The sequence below is a fragment of the Panicum hallii genome, chromosome 5 (genome assembly GCF_002211085.1).
Source record: "Panicum hallii strain FIL2 chromosome 5, PHallii_v3.1, whole genome shotgun sequence".
NCBI classification, from domain to species: Eukaryota; Viridiplantae; Streptophyta; class Magnoliopsida; order Poales; family Poaceae; genus Panicum; species Panicum hallii.
This window is the reverse complement of record NC_038046.1, coordinates 54,337,907-54,357,097: the sequence shown is the minus strand read 5'-3', so window position 1 is coordinate 54,357,097 and position 19,191 is coordinate 54,337,907. Positions and strand designations below refer to the sequence as shown.

Genomic DNA, 19,191 nt, shown 5'->3' with positions numbered 1-19,191 from the left:
GCCCAGGGGCACTTTTGCGAAAAGATCGAAGTCGCTAGGGCCTGGGCGCGAAACGGCCGCGGGGGGCGTCGAGATCGGGATTCTGGGGCCCTCCGTCACGGGCGTGTCGCCTTTCCCCCCCATTTTCCCACCCCCGATTTCCCGATTTTAAATTCGATGCTCGCGTCCGCTATCAGCTGCGGTTCAAGTCCGGCGCCTGGAAACCTTCGCGTCCGCGAGCCGAGCCGACTGCGATTCCTCTCTCGCTGGCTTGAGCCGGTGAAGGGCAACCGGCTTCGGTTTCTGGGTTGGGCTACTGGGCTGGCGCTGGTCCACGGCTAGGTGGCGGTGGTTTTTCTACTCTTGTGGTTTTACGGTTTTACAGTTTCCCCAGGTGGCGTGGCTCATTCCACGGCTGGGCTAAAATCCGTGCAGTAAAATTGAACGATACCACCAGCTTTTACGCGCGTAGTAAAACTTGGGTAACGAGTGATTTGCTACGCCACAGAACATATTTTCTAGGTCGAAACTGGCACTTGCTTGATCGGTAACGCTAACGCTAACGAGTAACTCGGTGCAGACAAGAAGTCAATGACGCTACCGGCGGCAACTAGCTGTGCCGATTTCTTTGCTTTCACTGTGATTTACACGGTCCGCGACTACGCACGGAATCAACACTCACGGAGTCCTTATCAAGAAAAAGAACTCACGGAGCACTTGCATCCAGCTCCTGCTCCACTAGTAAAGTAGTAATCCGATGCACTGCTTGATTTCGCTTTTGTACTATGCTGAGGAAGTCTCGAGGACTGACAAATCCTGCACGACAAAACTGCAGCACGGTGGCAACTTTGTCGAGTTGATCGATTCCACGGCCACTGAGCAGCCAAATTGACCCAGAGCCAAACCGCAACTACTAGTACTAATCCCACGCCGGATTAGGTCGTACTCCCGCTGTCAGTGCTCGCCGCTCGCTCCAACTGCAACCAAAGGCACCGGTGGCATCGACCGCTACCTAGAACGAGAACAACGCGATAGCACCCAGCAGCTGGTGGTTGATGCGCCACGAGAAAAAGAACGGGCAGTTCCGTGCGAGCGCCACCTCTTCGAAATTTTAAATTCAGAGGGTACCGTGCCAGAAGTTCCAAACTGTTTCACGCAAAACGTAGTGTTAGAACATGTATGACAGACAACCACATGAATTTTGTACTCCTGCTAGCACGCTGGAAAACGGTGCAAGTTTTTAAGAACAGGGTCTCCGGCGCCGTGGCTTGCTTGCCCGTCGGGGTCAGAGACACGCATGGACATGTGCCCACTCGGTCGCGGACGTACGCCGGTGGTCGCTTTCGCGCGCGGACGCCGAGCGGCGTACGCCACGCGTGCTTCGTCAAGTCGACGGCTGGTGGCCGAGGAACCGCGACCTGGGAGGAGGCATCAAAGCCGCCGGCAGGCCGGGCGATAGATGGAGTGGCCGGCTCACGTACGTAGGTAGCAGGCACGCAACACAGCCTAATGTCACGCAACACTGCACCACTCGGGAGAGGAACGCGTGCGCGTCACTGGTTCCCCTGCACGCGATCGCCCGAACGGGTGCAGCGACCCCCAACTTTGCACGCCGGTTCGGTCTCTGCCTGCCCCGGGACAGAACAGGGGGGAGGGAGAGGGGCGCACCCTTCTCCGTGTCGAGGTAGCAGAGACCGCCCGTCTGATGCGATGGATACCGGCGGTGAGGGAGAACGATGCCGCCGCTTGCTGTACCAGCGGTTTTCTTGGCACGCTAAGCCTGGACGCACGCCCGTTTCGTCCACACAATCTCTATCGCCGCGCACGTTATCCGCTTAGCGAGGTGACTGATATTAAGCTTTTGACCAGCGGGCATTTCTTCACTTCTTCAAAATTTAAGAGTACCTATGTTAATTACTACTCTTTGCGTTCTTAAATATCAGACGTTTATGGAAAGCAAATTAGTTTGTTTTTTAACGACCTAGCTTTTACTAAACGTCTATTACAGTCCAAATTGCTAAATGGAGTATGTCAGCAAAATAACATCTGTATGTCCTGTCATCGGTAAAAAAAAAACTATTGCTCATTCTAAAGTCCAAAATGCTATGTAGACAAGTTTTAAGACAAAAATGTCGTTATGAAACGCAATGTAAATAAATACCGTGAATTTGATCCTTTTCAAAAAGAAAGTGGAAGATAAGAACGCGCCCTCTCCTGGCTTTTGGCCCTGCGCACGTGAATCAGGAAGCCGCGGATGGGTTTGGTCGTTTGGACGTGCGGCTCGGCTCGCGTCCCTGGCCTGCCGTGGCTGACCACCGGATCCGATCCAAATCCGGCGTGGGGTTAGGTGCCCGTACCTATCCCCCCTCCGGCCTCCACCCGTCTCAGCACGTGACCCCCGCCAACCAACCACACCACCAGCCGCGGCTCGTCCACCACCGGGCACCGGCTGCGCGAGCAGGCGCTGGCGCGGCGCAACACGCCGGCGCGTGCCCCCGCGCCGCTGCTGCCATGTGGCCCCGCGTCCGGCTCACAGCATCGCGTAGGTGCCCGTCCTGCCACCGCATGTGGGCCCCGCGGCGGACGGACCCGTCTGCCCTCACCCAACTGAGGTGGCCAGGGCCCCACCCCGGGCCGCGCGGTGCGCCCCGGTTCTTGTCCCGGAGGAGCGGGTACTACCAACTTCACCCCTCCAGATCCGCTCCACGATCCGCCACGTCAGGGGCACGCGGGGGTGTTCCCGTCATCTCCGGCGCAAGGCGACGAGCTGCTCTGCGTGGCCCGGCACCGGCACGCGGCCGGGTTTGCCGCCCTGCCCCCTCGCCTCGCCCGTAGCCAGCTGCGTGCTCGTACGGTAGACCTCAGGTTGCGTGACGGTACGTGGCGACTTCGGCTAGCCCAGAATAATTGAACGTCCCCAGATAAAGAAATGGTTAAAATAAGATAAAAATAATCGGTATGGGCGACGTGGAGGCAGACAGCAACTGTTTACAAATTACTCGGAGCCGTATTTATTCGGCGGTCCACGCACGCGTGACATGGCGGCAGCAGTTCCACTTCTGGGGACACAGCAGCACGAGCAGGCAACTGCATCCACACGGTCCTACTAATTAATTTAATATTAGTGGCGTAATAAACGGCGCGCCATTAATTGTGGCGGCTAGTGGTTTACTATGGCCGTGCGGTGGTGAGCCGCTGAAGCGGGTCGGTGGAGTAGTAGGGGAAGCGGCGAGGTCCACGTGAGCCGGGAGCAGGGACGGCGGACGCGGTCGCCGAGGGCGCATTTATGGCGGGCCGGACGCGTCGTACGCGGCAGGGCAGGGAGGATTGGAGCAGGGGCGGTTTGGTCATTTCGCCGTCACGGCTGCCGTAGTGGGCGTGGCCCGCAGGGCCCCCACATGGAATCGCGTGACAGCGCTGGCTCCGGCTCGTCCGAAGGAATCAGGGCACCGCGTCGGCGTCTAGCTTTTGCTCTATGCCTCGTGGGTCCAGGAATATGTGGGCCGCCTTGTCGGTGAAAGAAGTGGGAGTGTTTGAGGTGGACGTTGTACGAGTTGGGGGGCGGGGGTAGTGAATGGAGGAGACGGTGGGGCGTGCGCGTCCACGTCATTTGGGGGGGAGCCTGGATCGAGGCGCGAGATGGCACCGGAGGCGTGGGATCTTTTCCCATCTCCTATTTTCTGTTTTTTTTCTTTCGTTCGGCTGCCACACGGGGGAGAAGGTGGGAAGACGTCGAGGCGGGCCCCACGCTCTCGTTTTTCATTCCCGACTTGGCTTGGCTTTTTCATTTTCGGCATGTGGCCTCGACGTTCTTCGCATGTTGTCTGCCCACACCGGCACACCGCATGCCTTCTTCTCTGTTTTTTTTTCTGAAAGAATGCTGCCTGTCCCAAGAGGCCAAGACTCGTTGAGTAGCTCCCATCAGCAACAGCGAATTTCAGACCGGAACATCTGGACCCATCCTCTGTGAAGGAGAGGGGGCAAAAGTTTTGTTCCTTCTCCGGCACGACTCCCTCCCTCGTCGATCTTACGTACAGCACACCGCGATCATCGCACCCTCCAGGTTGGTACTGTACGTATCGGAGTGCTTCCAGCTACTGTACCGCCTCCTTTCCCCCGGTGCGTGAACCGGATCAGATCTTGACCGGGCCGCGCGCTCCGTCGATCCAGATCGAGCGCGCACGTACTCACGCGCCGCGCGGCCCCTCGCCGGGCACGTACCCGAGCTACCCACGCCACGCCACGCCCACCCCCTCCGATGGGCGATGGAGACGAAAGCCGGGGCCGGCCGGCGGCACTGGCAGAGCGGCAGGGCCAGAGGCGCCCCCCCCCCACCCCCCCCCCCCCCCCCCCGGGAAAACGACCGCCCACCGAGTGCGCCGGAGCTATGGACCGGCGGCCGCGGTTGCCGCCTGGTTAGCTAGCTAGCTATGAAATCTCGACACGGCAAGCTACCAGCCTAGGCTGCCTAGCTACCTTGGCTCGGATCGGATCTGCCGGTTCCGGTCCGTTGCTACGCTGCACGTACACTCGACCGTGACAACTGCCCTTCAGCTCTCTCTCACGCGCCAATGGTTCAACAATGTACGGAGCCATGGCTCGTACCTAACCTCTCTTCCATCTTCCACAGTTTGTTCCAGAAGCCGATCGAAAGTAAGTGCCGGCCGGCGCGCCATCGCAAAGTCCGGACCGTGCACCAGCCACCAAGTGCGAGCGGCGCGGCACCGCGACCAGCTACCCTCCACCGTCAACACCGATCGTCACCGGTAGGTCACGCGCCTCGCGTGACATCTCTCTCTCTCTCTCTCTCTCTCTCTCTCGCTCCCCCCCCCCCCCCCCCCCCCGAGCGCGCCAAGTCGCCAACGGCACATGCCGCGCGACCTCGGCCGCAACTGCGTACTCCTTCCATCGATGCAGCATTGCAGCGTGCGCGAACAAGTTGGATGACGATGATCCTGTCGTCCTCCCGGTTGGGTAGCCGTGCAGAACCGGACGCGGCATGCTTGTCCGTTGAGCCTGCCGCCGCCGAATTTGTTGACGCCGGCCGAGCCGCTTTCAGTCGCCTCGCTCGGATCACCCTTGTTCCTTTGTGTCCGCAGCGGGCAAGTTGCGCGAACCCTGTCCGGGAACGTGCATCTCCTCTGCTCTGTCGCATCGGACGATCGCGGAGAATCAGCGCCGCCCGCTTAAATTCAGACAGCAGCAGCAGCGCACTGATTATGAGAGATCGATTAGGGGTGTGCTCAACCGCTCGGATCAGCTCGTTAATGACCAAGCCCACATCGGAGCACAGTGTTCCCAACCGTGCGCTGTCAGCTTCCGAATTGGTGGTTGCGTCACACTCTCGGCGCATGTGGCAAGCAGCACAGCAGCATGGATGCCTCGGTGCATCCGCATGGCACGATTAGAGCGCGCGTGTTACAGAAATGCTGGTCGCGCTGTCTCGAAACTGATGGCTCGCCAGCATCAACGGCCCGCGTTAAGTGCTGCCAAGAACGCCATGACTTGCCAGCATCCGCCGCCCATAGGCGTTGATCCGATCAACTCTGATGAAGCACTTGCTCGGTTGGTACAGGGTGCCGTTGAGCACCACGCTCGCCCATGTTTGTACTAATGGTTATGCATTCTGCTTATGAATGTCATGACTTCTCGTATATCTTTAGGGGAGAAAAGAACCAGATCAACCGTTACGACGGCTAAGCATGTTCTCATATTCTAAGAGCAATCATGCCTGGGGGGTTAGTGTCAACGCCAGGGCAACCATGCCCGCCGGCTACGCGTATTTGATTTCTCAACGATGGCTGCCTGATCTGCGGACTTTGGATTTGGTTTGGTCCTTTGTTTTTTCCCAGCTGTTGGACTGGGTTTTGACGAAACTACCTCCAGCATTTTTTTCTATATGGTCTGATTGTCTGACCCAGACACTACCGCTCCCCGTTTTCTCGGTTAGAACTTATAAGCTCGTCGCACCAGTTGCGCATTCTTCCTCTCTTCTCCGTTTCAAAGATCAAAGTCGCAAGCATGTCTTGATGCTGAACGAGTCCGGGGAAGAACGGATCGGGTCAACATATAGGGGGGAAGACCAAAAGAGTGCGCCTTTCAGTTTGACAAGCAAGTAAACAACTCCTGAGCTTAAGTGGCACGGCACCATGAGACTTGTTATAATTTGCTGGCTTCGGTTACGACGGCAGCACGGCCTGATCCTCGCAAACGCAACAAGATTGCCGCCTGGAATGGTTCAGCTTTCGTTTTCTCACCAATTGGAAAGCATCTGGAGACAGCATGTTCAGGAAGCATCAGTACGTTCCACACCGTGCGTATACCTGGATGAGAAACGAGCGAGGAGCCAAAAATCAATCTCTGATTCCAGCTCGAGTTGTGGTGTACCGTGTACGTGCAGCTGCCGCCCGTCCGACTCCGGCTCCATTATTGCACGTATATGTGAAAACGATCCACGATTTTTCACTCGAGAGGAGATGCATGGGTCCCGGTCTCTCCCTGATTTTATCCGCAACAAAACTTGTTTTTTTTTTTTTACTTTTCAGCAAGAGGAGCTCGCTGCGTTGCTTCAGAAACAGGTGAAAAAACCACATGTCCTGTCTGAATCAAGCATGCCGATCGAGCTGTGGACACACATCAGGGAGACAGGGAAGCAGGACCATTCACACCAAACATGGAGAAAATTATGGTGCCATTCAAGCTCTAATCAAACAACAATAAGCAAACCAAACAAATGGGTTGCTCTAGCTATCAAAGCTAACTTGTCCTACTATTTTTTTTGAAATGAAAAACTTGTCCTACTATATGCAGGCCTGCATGTACATACTCATATAGAAGTCCAATTCCTCTATCACTCCTCTAGGTTAGAAGTGCACGACATTTGAAAAGTTGGAGCGCAATAATCTAGTGTTCTTTTGCTCAAAGGGTCGCACGGCTTCCTGCAGGTTCCGAACGCCATCCCCGTCACACGCGGCACATGTTACTCGAGCAGCCACCGGTTCGTCCACAAATAAAACGATGAGCACTGCAGAAAGAGGAAAACACGGGCCTTTTTTTTTGTTTGAGAGGCAAGTGCCACGTCGACGGCTCGGTCTCCTTCCTCCTCATGACCGAGGGCGAGAAAGATAGCGATAGGGAGGGAGATATAGAGGCAGATAGCCTGGTTGGGCGTATGAGGTCATCGACAGGCGTCTGCGAGCAACTTTGATTTGATCAAATTACTTACTAGCTGTACGTCTAGCGCTTCGGCAGCCTATGAGTTGAGTGAGATATGCGGCTCTCTCCCGTCACAAAAATAAGTCAATTTGGCGAGAGAAAGGTAACGCTTTTGATGGTGATATGGTTTCATAGCACTTAGGGTGTTGGATCCAAGTTGCTAACGATTAAAAGTGTTAAAGTTAAGTATTAGCCTATTCAAAAAGAAGTGCTAATAGCGCGGGCTAAACTTTAGTAAAGATATAAAAACTTTAGCAGGTGTATTAGTGCTAATAAATGCTAAAGCGTAGCACTCAACTTTAGCCCATCCAAACCAACCCTCGGTATGACTTTCATTGCATATTTTTCTTAAAAAATTGCTATGTATGTTTAATTTGAACGAAGATCATCATACCATGAAAGCACTCCGCTTCAAATTGGACTTGAAATCTTTTTTCTTCTCTTGGTGGGAAAGGGTTTCTAATAAAAATAAACAAAGCGCGAGAGAGTCTAGGGGAAAAACTGCTTCAAAACTGAAACAGGGGTGCTGTTGCATGTGTGCTCCAATGATCGTAATAGTGATGTGGCTAGCTAGCCCTATCTCCGCAACCAAATTGAAGCAAGGTGTTGGCATTTGGCACTTGCCCTACACCCTAGACAAAGACCAGGTAAAAGTGATAGTAAGTGAAAGTGCTCATCTGGATTGACGACTTTTAGCCCACGATAAGTTGATTTAAAGTGCACTGTACCAACCCCAGTCTTGAGTAGCACCCCAAGAGAGGACTAGAGATACATGTTGTCATCTGCAACTTAGAAGAACACTACTATTAGGCTAAAGAATGACTAATCACTAATGATATCATGGGCGAATTATGGTTGTGTATGTGGAAATTGTTAAAGGGTGACACTATAACTTATTATGTCTTTGAAGATGTCCTTATTGTCATGCTGAAGGATCTATGCAAAATTCTCTACTTCTTAAATGCCTTCCACTTAGAAGCTGGCTAGTTGCACTTTTGATATATAGTTTATCCTAAGCCTTTAGGCCGTATTTCGTTTTAGTTAGGAATCAAATCCAACCTATATATGCTGCAGTGGATTCATGAACACACCTATCAATTCGCCGGTTTTAACAAATGTGACACAGTAATATATCATATCTTCAGTTACTGCTCTGGGTATCAAGCTCTAAACAAAGTGGTAAAAGAAGTAGACTAACCCGCCCTGTAAGTGGCGAGTATCATGATTAATCAAAATATTATGGAATGAAACTGTTAAACAACGTCTGACAATAATTTTGATAGCGTATGAGTTTCTCATTGTGGTGACCTGGGTTACTTGAATTGTAGGTTCATTTAAACAAATTAAATATCTGAACTAAGCATAAAAAATAAAAGAATCATAGGAATACTTTTGATGCATCTATCTCGTTATTTGATTGTCACATATAGTGATTTACCCCCAAAAGAACATTAGCATATAGTTTAAAATGGTGCTAGGTGACTAAATTCAGTTTGGTTTGAACAACGTTATATCCTTATGTGATAGTAACGAAAATACAGCCTTCCAAGCATGGTATTGGAGCTCGCCTTTTTTTTTCTCATGTTTCCGCAATCGTGTATGGCCCTGATGATTCATAAATTGGGAACTACGAACTACAGAGTTTCAACTTGCTAGTGCTGTGCTTGAGCACGGAGTGGACTAGAGCACTAGCGTGTGTGGAAGTTCGAGACAAAGGAAGCCAGAGATTATGGGTGACCGCCAACCTATGGTGTTGACCTAACACACAACATTACCTAGGCCCTCTCCTCCCCTAAATCATGACAGACAAATTCTAGCATCATTTCCCACTGTTTCCAGTCCACTTTTCTTCTCGCCAATCATCATTTGCTGTCGATGCATCATCCAACCATTTGCCACAATTTGTGACGCCAAAAGCAGCCTAACCAGTCAGCATGATGTGCTCAGTTTCAGCACCGGAAGCTGCTGCCTATCCTATCCTGCAGCCTAGACCTGAACTTGCGCTGCCCTGACCACCGAGTGGCATCCATCCGCCACTCCCTTGTGCCGCCGCCTCTAGTCTTCTAAAATTCCCCTTTTGCCTCTTAGTTGAAGCCAGCACCAGAGTTCAATTAGCAAGACCATATCTTATGGCTTTAGGCGTTGCCTTTGATGTGAAATGAAACCAGCACTAGGCACTCGTACTACATCGTTGAATCAACAAGAGTACAAGACCATATCTTCTTTATTTGTTTATGTCAATCACTGAATCCAGCTTCCTGAAGCAATCCATCGTGGGTAGGAATTGCTGGTAATGGTGCCATCCTCCATTGTCCATCCGAGGAATCTTTACAAGATAGAAAGCTCGACCAGCTCTAGCTCCAGAAGCATGGCCCTGAATTCTTGCCACTTTTGTCTCCCAATCCCAACAATGGCATCTCTTTTACCTTTATCTAATCAGCTTTATTTGATTTGGAAACTACTCCAGAAAGTGCAAAGACCTGGAGCTAGCCCCCGTCTGCAGTTTCATCTGAACTTGCCGGCAGAACAGAACACAGCACATAGGAAAAAGGGGGGCCATTGCCAGTCCAGTTTCCTTTGATCTTCCCATCAGCACCTTGAAGCTCCTAGGTTAGGTAAAGCTCGTCGTCGAGAACAAAGCTTGGCCTGCAGAGGAGAATCATTCATGCCGCGGCCCGTGCCTTTCAACCACGTCACTGTCGGTGCCTGCGCTTCTCGCTCTGACTCCTCTGCATCATCTGCTACTTCCATGCTGCTCCGGATCACGACGAGGAAGGCAGGCACGGAAAGGAGGCGGCGGATGCCGCGGGGCTTCATCGAAACGAGAAGATGCCGCCGCGGCAGCACAGGGTCTGGCGCTTTGTTCCCCGCGCGATGCTCGCGGGAACTGGCCCTGGATCGTTGCTTTTTTTAGTAGAGCACCCCACGGCTTTTGCTTTTCTAGCTACGGAGGGAGGGGGAACTGCTTTGTTCTCGCCCGGCTGCCCCGTAGCTCTACGTGTTGATTTTCCGGCCACCGTGACAGGGACGGCGAAATTGTAAAGGGGGAAAATAATGCGTTCATCGCTTTTTCCTTTTATTCTCCGAAAAGCGAGTGCTGGTATCCTTTTCGTGGCGAAATGATAAAGGAGAAAAATAATGTGTTCATGGGTCCTGGCTGTTTACACGCGCGCGCGCTCCCCGTCCGAGTGTGATACGGATCTGATCGTGGCGATTTTACAGACAGTGAGATCTAGCGCGTGCGCTACCACTTGCGAAAAAAAGATAAGGCACGCCTTGCGCTTTTCACCGTCTTCTTTTTCACTGGAAAACTTATCTCCAGAGTGCCGAGAGCTGTACGACTGTACGAGCCGCCGTGTCGACCCAGTACACATCTGACACCGCCGTCCGGCGATATCTTCGGAGCCGGCAGCTATACAGCTACACGTAAAGCGGACAGTGAGGGGCGAAGCTGTAGTAAATCAAAGCAAATTGAAGGAGGAGTCTGCACCTGTCTTGCGGATGCATGGAGTTGAGCTATGAAAGATGCATATATATAGTAAAATTACTAGTTTTTTTTTTATTATCATATGTGCATAGGCACCCCTAATTATAATGCAGCTTCGTCCCTGCACCCAGTGTTTCATCAGCGTCAATCGACGTTGCGGTCAGCAAGCTACCAGTCGAGTAATTCATGGCGCTAGCAACAGCCGAAGCCTAGAGCTCGAACCATCACTCTGGCTCCGCTACGTGACCGGCACCGGCCTGACCTGACTCCGGATGCTGCAAGCGTCCACTGGTTTCTTCGGAGAAAACAAGTGCCGTTGCGAAGTGACCCCATCGAGAAAGACGAGTTCGATTTGATCGTACCAGGTCTTCCTGAAACAAAAAGCAAAACAGGTTGAGAACGGGGAGTTAGGCCTTGTTTACATCCCCTCCAAATTCCAACTTTTTACACTCTTTCTCCATCACATCAATTTTAAAACATATGCATGGAGCAGTAAATGTATGTAAAAAAATAACTAATTGCACAGTTTAATTGTACACCACGAGACGAATCTTTTTAAGCCTAGCTAGTCCATGATTAGATAAAATTTATTAAATACAAATGAAAGCGCTACAGTATCTCCGGTTGCGAAAATTTGTAATCTAAACAGGCCCTTAATTGAGAGGAGCTGGTAGACCGAACCTCCGTCCTGCTCCACACCAAACCGTGCCGCTGTCCGTTCATCCTCGAACAAATAAACCACAGGTGCGTTGCGCGGTCGCTCGTAACACACCTGCAGCGAGGTGCTAGCAGCATCCGCATCTTTGTTTAAGCTTTAAGATAAGAAAAACCGAGTCTTTGTCACGCACCCGTACGGCCTGCTGCCCGGGCTAGGGCTTCGATCCGATCCAAGCAACAGGCTGCGAGGCGCAAGAGTTGGTGCGGCTGCGGGAATCGTCGGGGCGCAACAAAGCCGCCCCGCGCGACGCGACCGGGGAGGGGAATGTCCCGGGGCACCACCAAAGCGCACGACGTGACAGGGGCGCGCCGGGGAGGTGCCGGCGCGCGCGGGCACCGAAACGTGCCGCGCGTGGGCGGAGCATATGGTGAGCGGTGAGGCGTGAGCGCCTTCGCCTTTTGGTTTTTCTTTTGTGCCTGCGTGTGTTCTGCATGGGTCATGCCGATTTGATACTGTGCCCCGGTATACGATGCCGTTTTTAATTTGTGCATGTATGCCCCTCGACCATTCACAAGGCGCCACACGTGTCGTTTCTCTTCCGGAAGGAGGAGGAGGCCCATGAGCTTTCCCGTTCGTTCACACGCAGAGGCCCGCCAGGAGATGCCCATAAGCACGATCTGGCCCATGTGCTTATGGGCCTTTGTTTAACCAAATCCAAGGTGCGGACTACGAGTCATTTCTGAGCGGCCCGGCCCAGATCCAAGAACTCCCCAACATATACCAGTTACGACTCGTCAGCTGTTTGTGTGGTCGGCACGATCCCAGTTTGTGGGCCAACTCCCTCCTCCGACCCGCAGCCCGACGTCGGTGCCTAGTTTTAATTTCGCGGCGGGGACGGGGATCGCTCGCCGCCGCACGTGGGCGGGCTGGCCCGATCCCCTCAAGTTGCCCTCCGGTACCACCACCAGTCCACCACCGGGGATCCTCGGCGGCACCGCCCTCTCCCAGGGCTGCGGCCACCAGCCACTGTGGCGGACAGCGCGGCGGCGGCGGCGACCCCGGCCGACAGGGGCTCGCGGGGCGGGTAGCGGCGCGCGCGGCCGGCAACGGCAGAGCGGCCAAGTTGCCGCCGGTCCGGACCCAACTGCCCGCACCCAAATCTTCTCCTCCCCCGCCTGTCAGAGCGGCAGGCTGGCCGCCGTGCCGTGCGCCGCCTGCAATTGCAAATAGAATACAGCCGCGGCCGGCCACTTGAGGATTGCAATCAACCTGGGGGGTTTGCCGACATACGGCCACGCCCTGTCGGCCCTTAAATCCGCCCTAACCGCTGTCCCAACAGCAGATCTACATCTCCCGGAGACCGGTGCGCGCACATCGTGGCATCACGCCGCGCCGAACTGGCGGCGAACCTGCGTGCCTCGCTGCGAAGCGGTTCACGATGTCGGCGTCGCCATCGGCGCGGGCGCACCCGCACGCGATCCCCGACGGCCCCCCACCTTCCCCAGGCCGCCGGCGTCCCCACGTGATCGCGGGAGCCGGGATCCAGCGCCGCCCGGCCGGCCGTCGGCTACGTGCACATGCCGCGACGCGTGACCTACCGACCGTACCGGTAGTGCCTGGCCGCCGTCCCGCGCGGCCGAAACGTGACGCACCGGTCTTTTCTCGTGCTCCACCGGCCGTGAGGTGTGAGGGCGACTCCTCCCACGCTCTCACGTCCGCTCCTGCACCGAATTGAACAAGAGCAGCTCACATCGTGCGCTATGGCGAATAGATAAATGGTCTGATCGCAAGGTTTACCGCCGCCTGGGCTCGGCAAACAGCGATGCGCGACAGCGAGTTGGGGTGGTGCCCGGTCGCGTCCGTCCACACCAGTTCCCGCACGATCCGGGGGGGCTCGGCCAGTCGGCCACCCTAGGTGAGCTGCACAGGAAACCCGCCCGCCGGGACGACCGGACGAGGAGGACGCGAACTGGTCGCGCAAACCGGCGGCGGCCTCGACCCACCGGGGCTGGGCTGTCACGAGTCACCCAGCCCACTTGCCGCGCCGCACCCCGTCCCAGGTCCAAGGCGGGAGCCGAGCCCGGAGGCCCCCACCCGGCCGCCGCCTCCTACAAAAGGGCGCGCGCCCAAACGGCTCGAACCTGCAGCACTCCCACGCACTCTCACTCCCTCGCCGCCTCCAGCCGAAGTCCAGAGCACTCAGACTCCACGAAGCAGAGCAGCCAGCCAGCCATGAAGCGGACCAGAGCGCAGCAGCCCAAGGTCGAGGATCCGCAGGACGCGGGCGCCGCCGCGAGCACCGGCAACCCCGCAAAGCCGCTGCGCCGGGCCAAGCAGCCGCGGCAGCCCAAGGCGGGCGCCGCCAAGAAACCCGGCGCGGCGACGGCGCGCGCCGCGGCCGCGGCGGTCGCGGCCGCCGCTAATGCCGCTTCGGCCGCGCCCTCGCCCGGTCCGGAGTCGGCGCAGACCGTGCCGGACGTTTGCGCCTACTACGCCGGGGAGGTTGCGGCGGGCGCGCGCCCCGTGGACTGGGACCTCGACGCGGGGCTCGACGCGGCGGCGTGGTGGACGTGGGGCGTCGACGAGGAGAAGCTGCTCGGGTGGTTCCCGTTCGTCGAGGAGGACTTCCGGTGCGCCGGCGGCCGCGCCGGCGACGCCGAGGTGGCCGCGTTCGACCACGACATCTGGAGCATTTGGTGAAACCTGGGCGCAAGGAAACGGACGCCGCCGCTTCTGCTCGCCTTGCTCCTGCCGGGGTGGCGTTCTCCTACAGGAACCGGGGAATGGTGGCGGTGGAGGAACATGTAGGCGAGGTAGCTAGGAGACTAGTAGTGTAAGCGATGCAAGGTTCGGTGATGCAATCCCAAGTGCTATTCGTTGCTCCATGGATCGAGCTCTGTGCCTGTCTCCACCCTGCTTGGTACGGGCCCATTTGGTTGTGCAGCGGGGATCGAATTTTCGCAGCTCGTGGTTAGGGATGCTTGCGAGGCCAAACACGCGATCCAAGTGCACGGTGGGATGGCATTTTGCGGTGAACTGAACTTGTGCATGCGATCAAACTCATTATTGGAGCCCGAAATGCCCATGTTCTTGCAGGCCTCGACGACAGGTTTCTCGGGGGAATTTGCGACTGCCCAGATACTACTCGAGTTGCTTTCATCAATTTCCACGGTCCTTGATCTCTTTGGTTTTCTTTTTATGCATCACCTTCAATGCTTAATGTGATACCAAGATGCACGCAGTTTGATTACGAAACCTTCAAACTTCAAAGCATAATTCATCACGGATGATCCCCTTATACCAGCTAATTATAGTGAAGTAAGGAACTTTTCTATGAGCACGATCACCTTCAATGCTTAAGCCAATACTAAAAGGTGGATGCAAGTTTGAGTACGAAATCTTCCAGCAATACCTATCACTTTTCCCATAAATTCTTCTTAATCTATAGGGGGAAAGTGCCAAATCAGTTTGTTCTTCGGCTGCAATTCCAAGTGTTGGCTACTAGTTGCGACTTTATAATGGGCCAAGCAATGGCGGGACCTCTCTCCACTTTCAGTTACTTGTCATCCTCTGCAGCTAATTTCGTGAAGGAACTTTTCTGGTCCGTCTCTGACGGTCGTTTCGTTTCTCTGCTCGTCGAAGCATGCCCGGTGGCCCGAGCCAGCCGCCACATGGATCCACCGAATCTGTATCCGCTCGGCGGTGTTGGAACGGTTCCCACTGCCCAATTTCTGTGCTGTTTGAGTGTGTGCTCACGTTGTGGGTTTCATTAATCCTGCGCCTAACCATCATCTCCTTGCTCGTTCCCGACAAACACCAGCACGGAACGCGAGCACACACGTACTACGAGTCCAAGGGCACGGAGCAGTGGCCGTACGCGTCTTGCACCAGCAGTACCACACTACCACGGGCAGCCGCGGGTACGCTCCCAGTACGCCGGCCGGGCGAACCCCCGGCGCGCGGTCGGCGCGGCGGGCGGCACGGAGTGGGAGTAGCCATGCCGCGAGGCGCTGTTGCGGCACGCGTGCGCGTACGAGAAGCCGTCCGCTAGCCGCGACCGTACGGCCGGTCGCCTTGGATTCTCCACCGATTGACGTGCCGCGCGGTCGTATAGTACCCTTGCTGTTGCTGGCCCGTCCCGTCCGGAACGCGCGCAGGCGAGGGGAGGCGACCGCTCGCCTCGATCGGTCACGGCCGGGCGGCAGCTGTCCGGTCACGTCACGTGACGAGCTCCCGTACACCGCCGTGGGGGCGTGGCACGCGCCCGTGTCGCGCTCGCCGCGTCCTGGCCGGCGCTCGGCGAGCAGTGAGCTACCATTACGGCAGTGGCTGTTCACCACTGTTGGGAGTAGTACCACCGAGCCAGTTGCAACGACACAACGCCATCCTCTCAAGCCCCAGCTCTTCGTGTCTGCTGGTAGTATCCTACCCATCATCCCCGGCCGGGAATTAAACCGGCGACGCGCCGACGCCTAAAGAACGGAGGCCGGCCATGCGTGCCGGTGCCACCGCTGGCTCATCCAATTACTCCGTGTCCATCTCGCCGGGGTCACGCACGCCGCTCCGCATTATGGATGATGCCTTGCTCGCATGCTGGGCCAGCCGCTGCCGGTCGGTGGCCTGCCTGCCCTCCTCCTGCCCTTTACGGGCGGCCGGCCGCACTCGCATGCGCCATCCAATCACGCCACCTGACGGTCCGGCGATCCTTTGACTCGCATTAAACAAGGCGCACTTTACCTGTACCAGACTGGCAGCTCGAGCTGGGGTGCGCTCCGGTCAGTGGGATCCCATCGCCGATCCGGTCGTTTGTTCGGTTCCTGTCTGAGCTGTTGCCAATCATTAGCAGCTGGATGCCTGGATCGAAGTGTTTCCGCCGGAGATCGCGCGGCTTTTCCAGCTAATTCCCATGTCCTTGCTCAGCTCGTAGTAGGAGTGTAGCAGCCGGAGCTAGGCTACCAGAAAGGCAGAAAGCATCGTCGTTCTAGGAGAAGCCTAACACAGAACACAAGCCGATTCCCTCGCCGTCACGTCGGGCCTCCCTTTCGAGCACGAGGGTACGTCGTGTAAAACGACGGGAAATCACGCTCCATCCGATAAGGTGGACGCAGCGAGGATAAGCACTAAGGGGTTTTCACAAAAAAAAGAGGATAAGCAAGAAGAAGGCCCACTCGAAACTGATCTTTCGAACCACTGCGAGCACGGCCTATGGCGGCGTGGCCTACGGCCATGTCCCCGAGCCGGCCGTGGTGCGCCCAGAGCTGAAAGATCGCCTGCCGCACGACGCCGACGACGAATCCGGAGTGTTGGCAGGGCGGCAGCGGGGGTGGTCGTGGTACGAGCGCGACAGCGCGAAATCAAGGAGCGTCGGACGGACGCGCCCCCGTACGGCGCGCTGTGCCCGCGCCCGCAACGCCAGTCGCCAGCACACGGCGCGGTCACCGCGCGCTGCGGCCGTCCGGCACTGAAAAGGAAATCCCCGGCGCCCACCGGTACGTGCTGTCAGAGAACCAGGCAATTTTCGGTAAATATTTTAATTTCAAATATTACTAGCAATTTTATAACATAAATGAGTGATAATGTGTGAATAAGATATGTGCATGTGTTCATATAATTCTTACTAGCAAGTATGAATAAAAAGTTAAGCCAGAATAAGTTTAGAATGTACCCCAAGGCGGGACCAGTGCCGGAGGCACCGGTTGCGCCGTTACCGGCTGGAATAGACATGCTATTCGACTGGCCTTGCCTGAAATAGGCGAACGATGTCGATGCAGTAAAAGGTTCGCAGTGCAGTCCCACGAACGATCACCAGGAAGCAGACGAAATAGTTGTTCGTTCACGACGGGAAGTAGATGAAGTAGTCGTTCGTTCACGCCGGAAAGTAGACGAAGTAGTCGATCAGGGAGCGAGCAGTCGCGTCAAGACGCTCCCCAAAAATCTGATTGCCCGTGTCCCGTGCAGGACCTTCAGCGAGCAGAGGTCCCGGAGGTTTGCTCTCGCTAGAGCTGTGCGCGCAGCAGTAGCGATGGGAACGGCAGAAAGCAGCAGAGGGAGAACGGATTGGTCTCCTAAGCGGGAGTACCTGGATCAAGTGCTGAAGTGTGTGTTGATGAGAGGAGGAAGGCGTGGTTTATACAGGCGTGGAGGTGCCTCAGGTTCAAGGAACGTGGACGTCGTAAAGAGTTTTGACGAGCGGCAGTTAATGGTGTGATTCTCCAGTCATTACTGTCAACGTTTATTCTTTGTTTTAATGCTCTTAATAGCAAAACATCCTTCTCATCTCAACAGGTCAGGTCAGGTCACGTCCGGCCGCGCACGCGCACCACCCATCCGGCCGGCCGGCCGCGCCGCGCCTCGGCCTCGGCCCGGCTCGGCGAGGCGAGCGAGCGCGCGCGCGGGTATGGTTCCATGACCTCCTCTTACCGGCTTCACAACTGGTGTACACGAAGTCCACTCTTTAAATCGGTTGAGATCTCCTCAAATTCCGGTATGGAATTAAGCAATTGATTCCCTAGCATTTAATAGTGGGTTTTAAATTCTTTTATTGTATTGATTAGAATAAATGGGCCAAGCCCATAATTCCAACAATCCCCACCAAGAAATTCAAGCCACACTAGAAATGCCCTCATTCCCTCATTGATAAAGCAGTATTTGACAGAGACTGTTAAGTTGAACTTCCATTTAGGATAAAAGCTACACTTATTCAAAACTGTACAATAAAATATGCCTTGAATTGCCAGTCTTGTGTAAAAAAGTTTGACCAGAGCCCTACACTGGTACTAGGCTCCAAGCCTTTCATGAGTTTCTAGAGAATACCCAGTTCTCATAAACCATGACCAGTAGTTAGACTCACATAGGTGTGTTCATTTCAGATGTTCTGTAGGACAACTTATTTGTTTCAAGAAAACAACTCATTTGTTTTAAAGAAACCAACTGGAACACATTAAGATATAGACCAACCTGCCATACAGATTAGAAGAGAAATCCACCTTATACACGGAATGAGCCCTTTTCACAAAGGTTCTCTTCTCTCAGTCAGACTTTAGTTTGTTTCACCATCCTAATTCACGGGATCTCCGATCACATAGAACAAGTTTCCACTATAGAATGACTCACGTGGGTCTCAAGCCCAATTCCAAAGATGCATTGTCTATCACATTTCGTGAAAGACCCTTTGTAAACTGATCTGCCAGATTTTTAGCCGTCTGAATATAGTTCAAGACTATAACTCCGGAGTTTCTCAATTTTCTGACGGATTTCAACCGTCTTTTCACATGTCTAGATGATTTCACGTTATCCTTTGAACAGTTCACCTTGACAATTACCGTTTGATTGTTATAGTTCATTAGAATTGCCGGTATCGGTTTTTCAAATATCGGCAAGTCCATAGGAAGCTCACGAAGCCACTCAGTCTCAACAGTGGCGGTATCTAATGCTGTGAGTTCTGCTTGCATAGTTGACCTCGTTAAGATGGTCTGCTTGCAAGACTTATAGGAAACAGCTCCACCACCAAGTGTAAACACATATCCACTTATGTTCTTTATCTCATCAGCATCAGAAATTCAGTTTGAATCACTATGCCCTTCTAGAACCCTTGGTTATCCGGTGTAGTGAATTACATAATTCATTATCCCCTTTAGATAGCGCATTACTCTTTCAAGAGCCTTCCAATGATCATCTCCCGGGTTTGAAACAAACCGGCTTAGTTTACTTACAGCAAACGAGATGTCAGGTCTTGTAGCTAAATACATCAATGAATTAATAATCTGAGAATATCTCAGTTGATCTCGCAATATTCTTTTATTCTTTCTAAGAATTAAACTGGCATCATATGGTGTTGAGACAGGTTCATAGT

General features: G+C 54.4%; 1 protein-coding gene across 1 annotated transcript; it reads left to right on the top strand.

Moving 5' to 3' along the window:
- The first annotated feature begins 12,709 nt into the window (after positions 1-12,709).
- On the top strand, positions 12,710-14,434 carry LOC112894907 (la-related protein 1-like). The gene has a single exon (XM_025962751.1). The coding sequence runs from the start codon at positions 13,572-13,574 to the stop codon at positions 14,037-14,039; it is 468 nt and encodes a 155-aa protein (XP_025818536.1). The 5' UTR covers positions 12,710-13,571; the 3' UTR covers positions 14,040-14,434.
- Positions 14,435-19,191: the final 4,757 nt, after the last annotated feature.

Bases quoted from the DNA above. Each gene is read 5' to 3' on its own strand.
- LOC112894907 (XM_025962751.1), top strand. From the start codon at position 13,572: ATGAAGCGGACCAGAGCGCAGCAGCCCAAGGTCGAGGATCCGCAGGAC.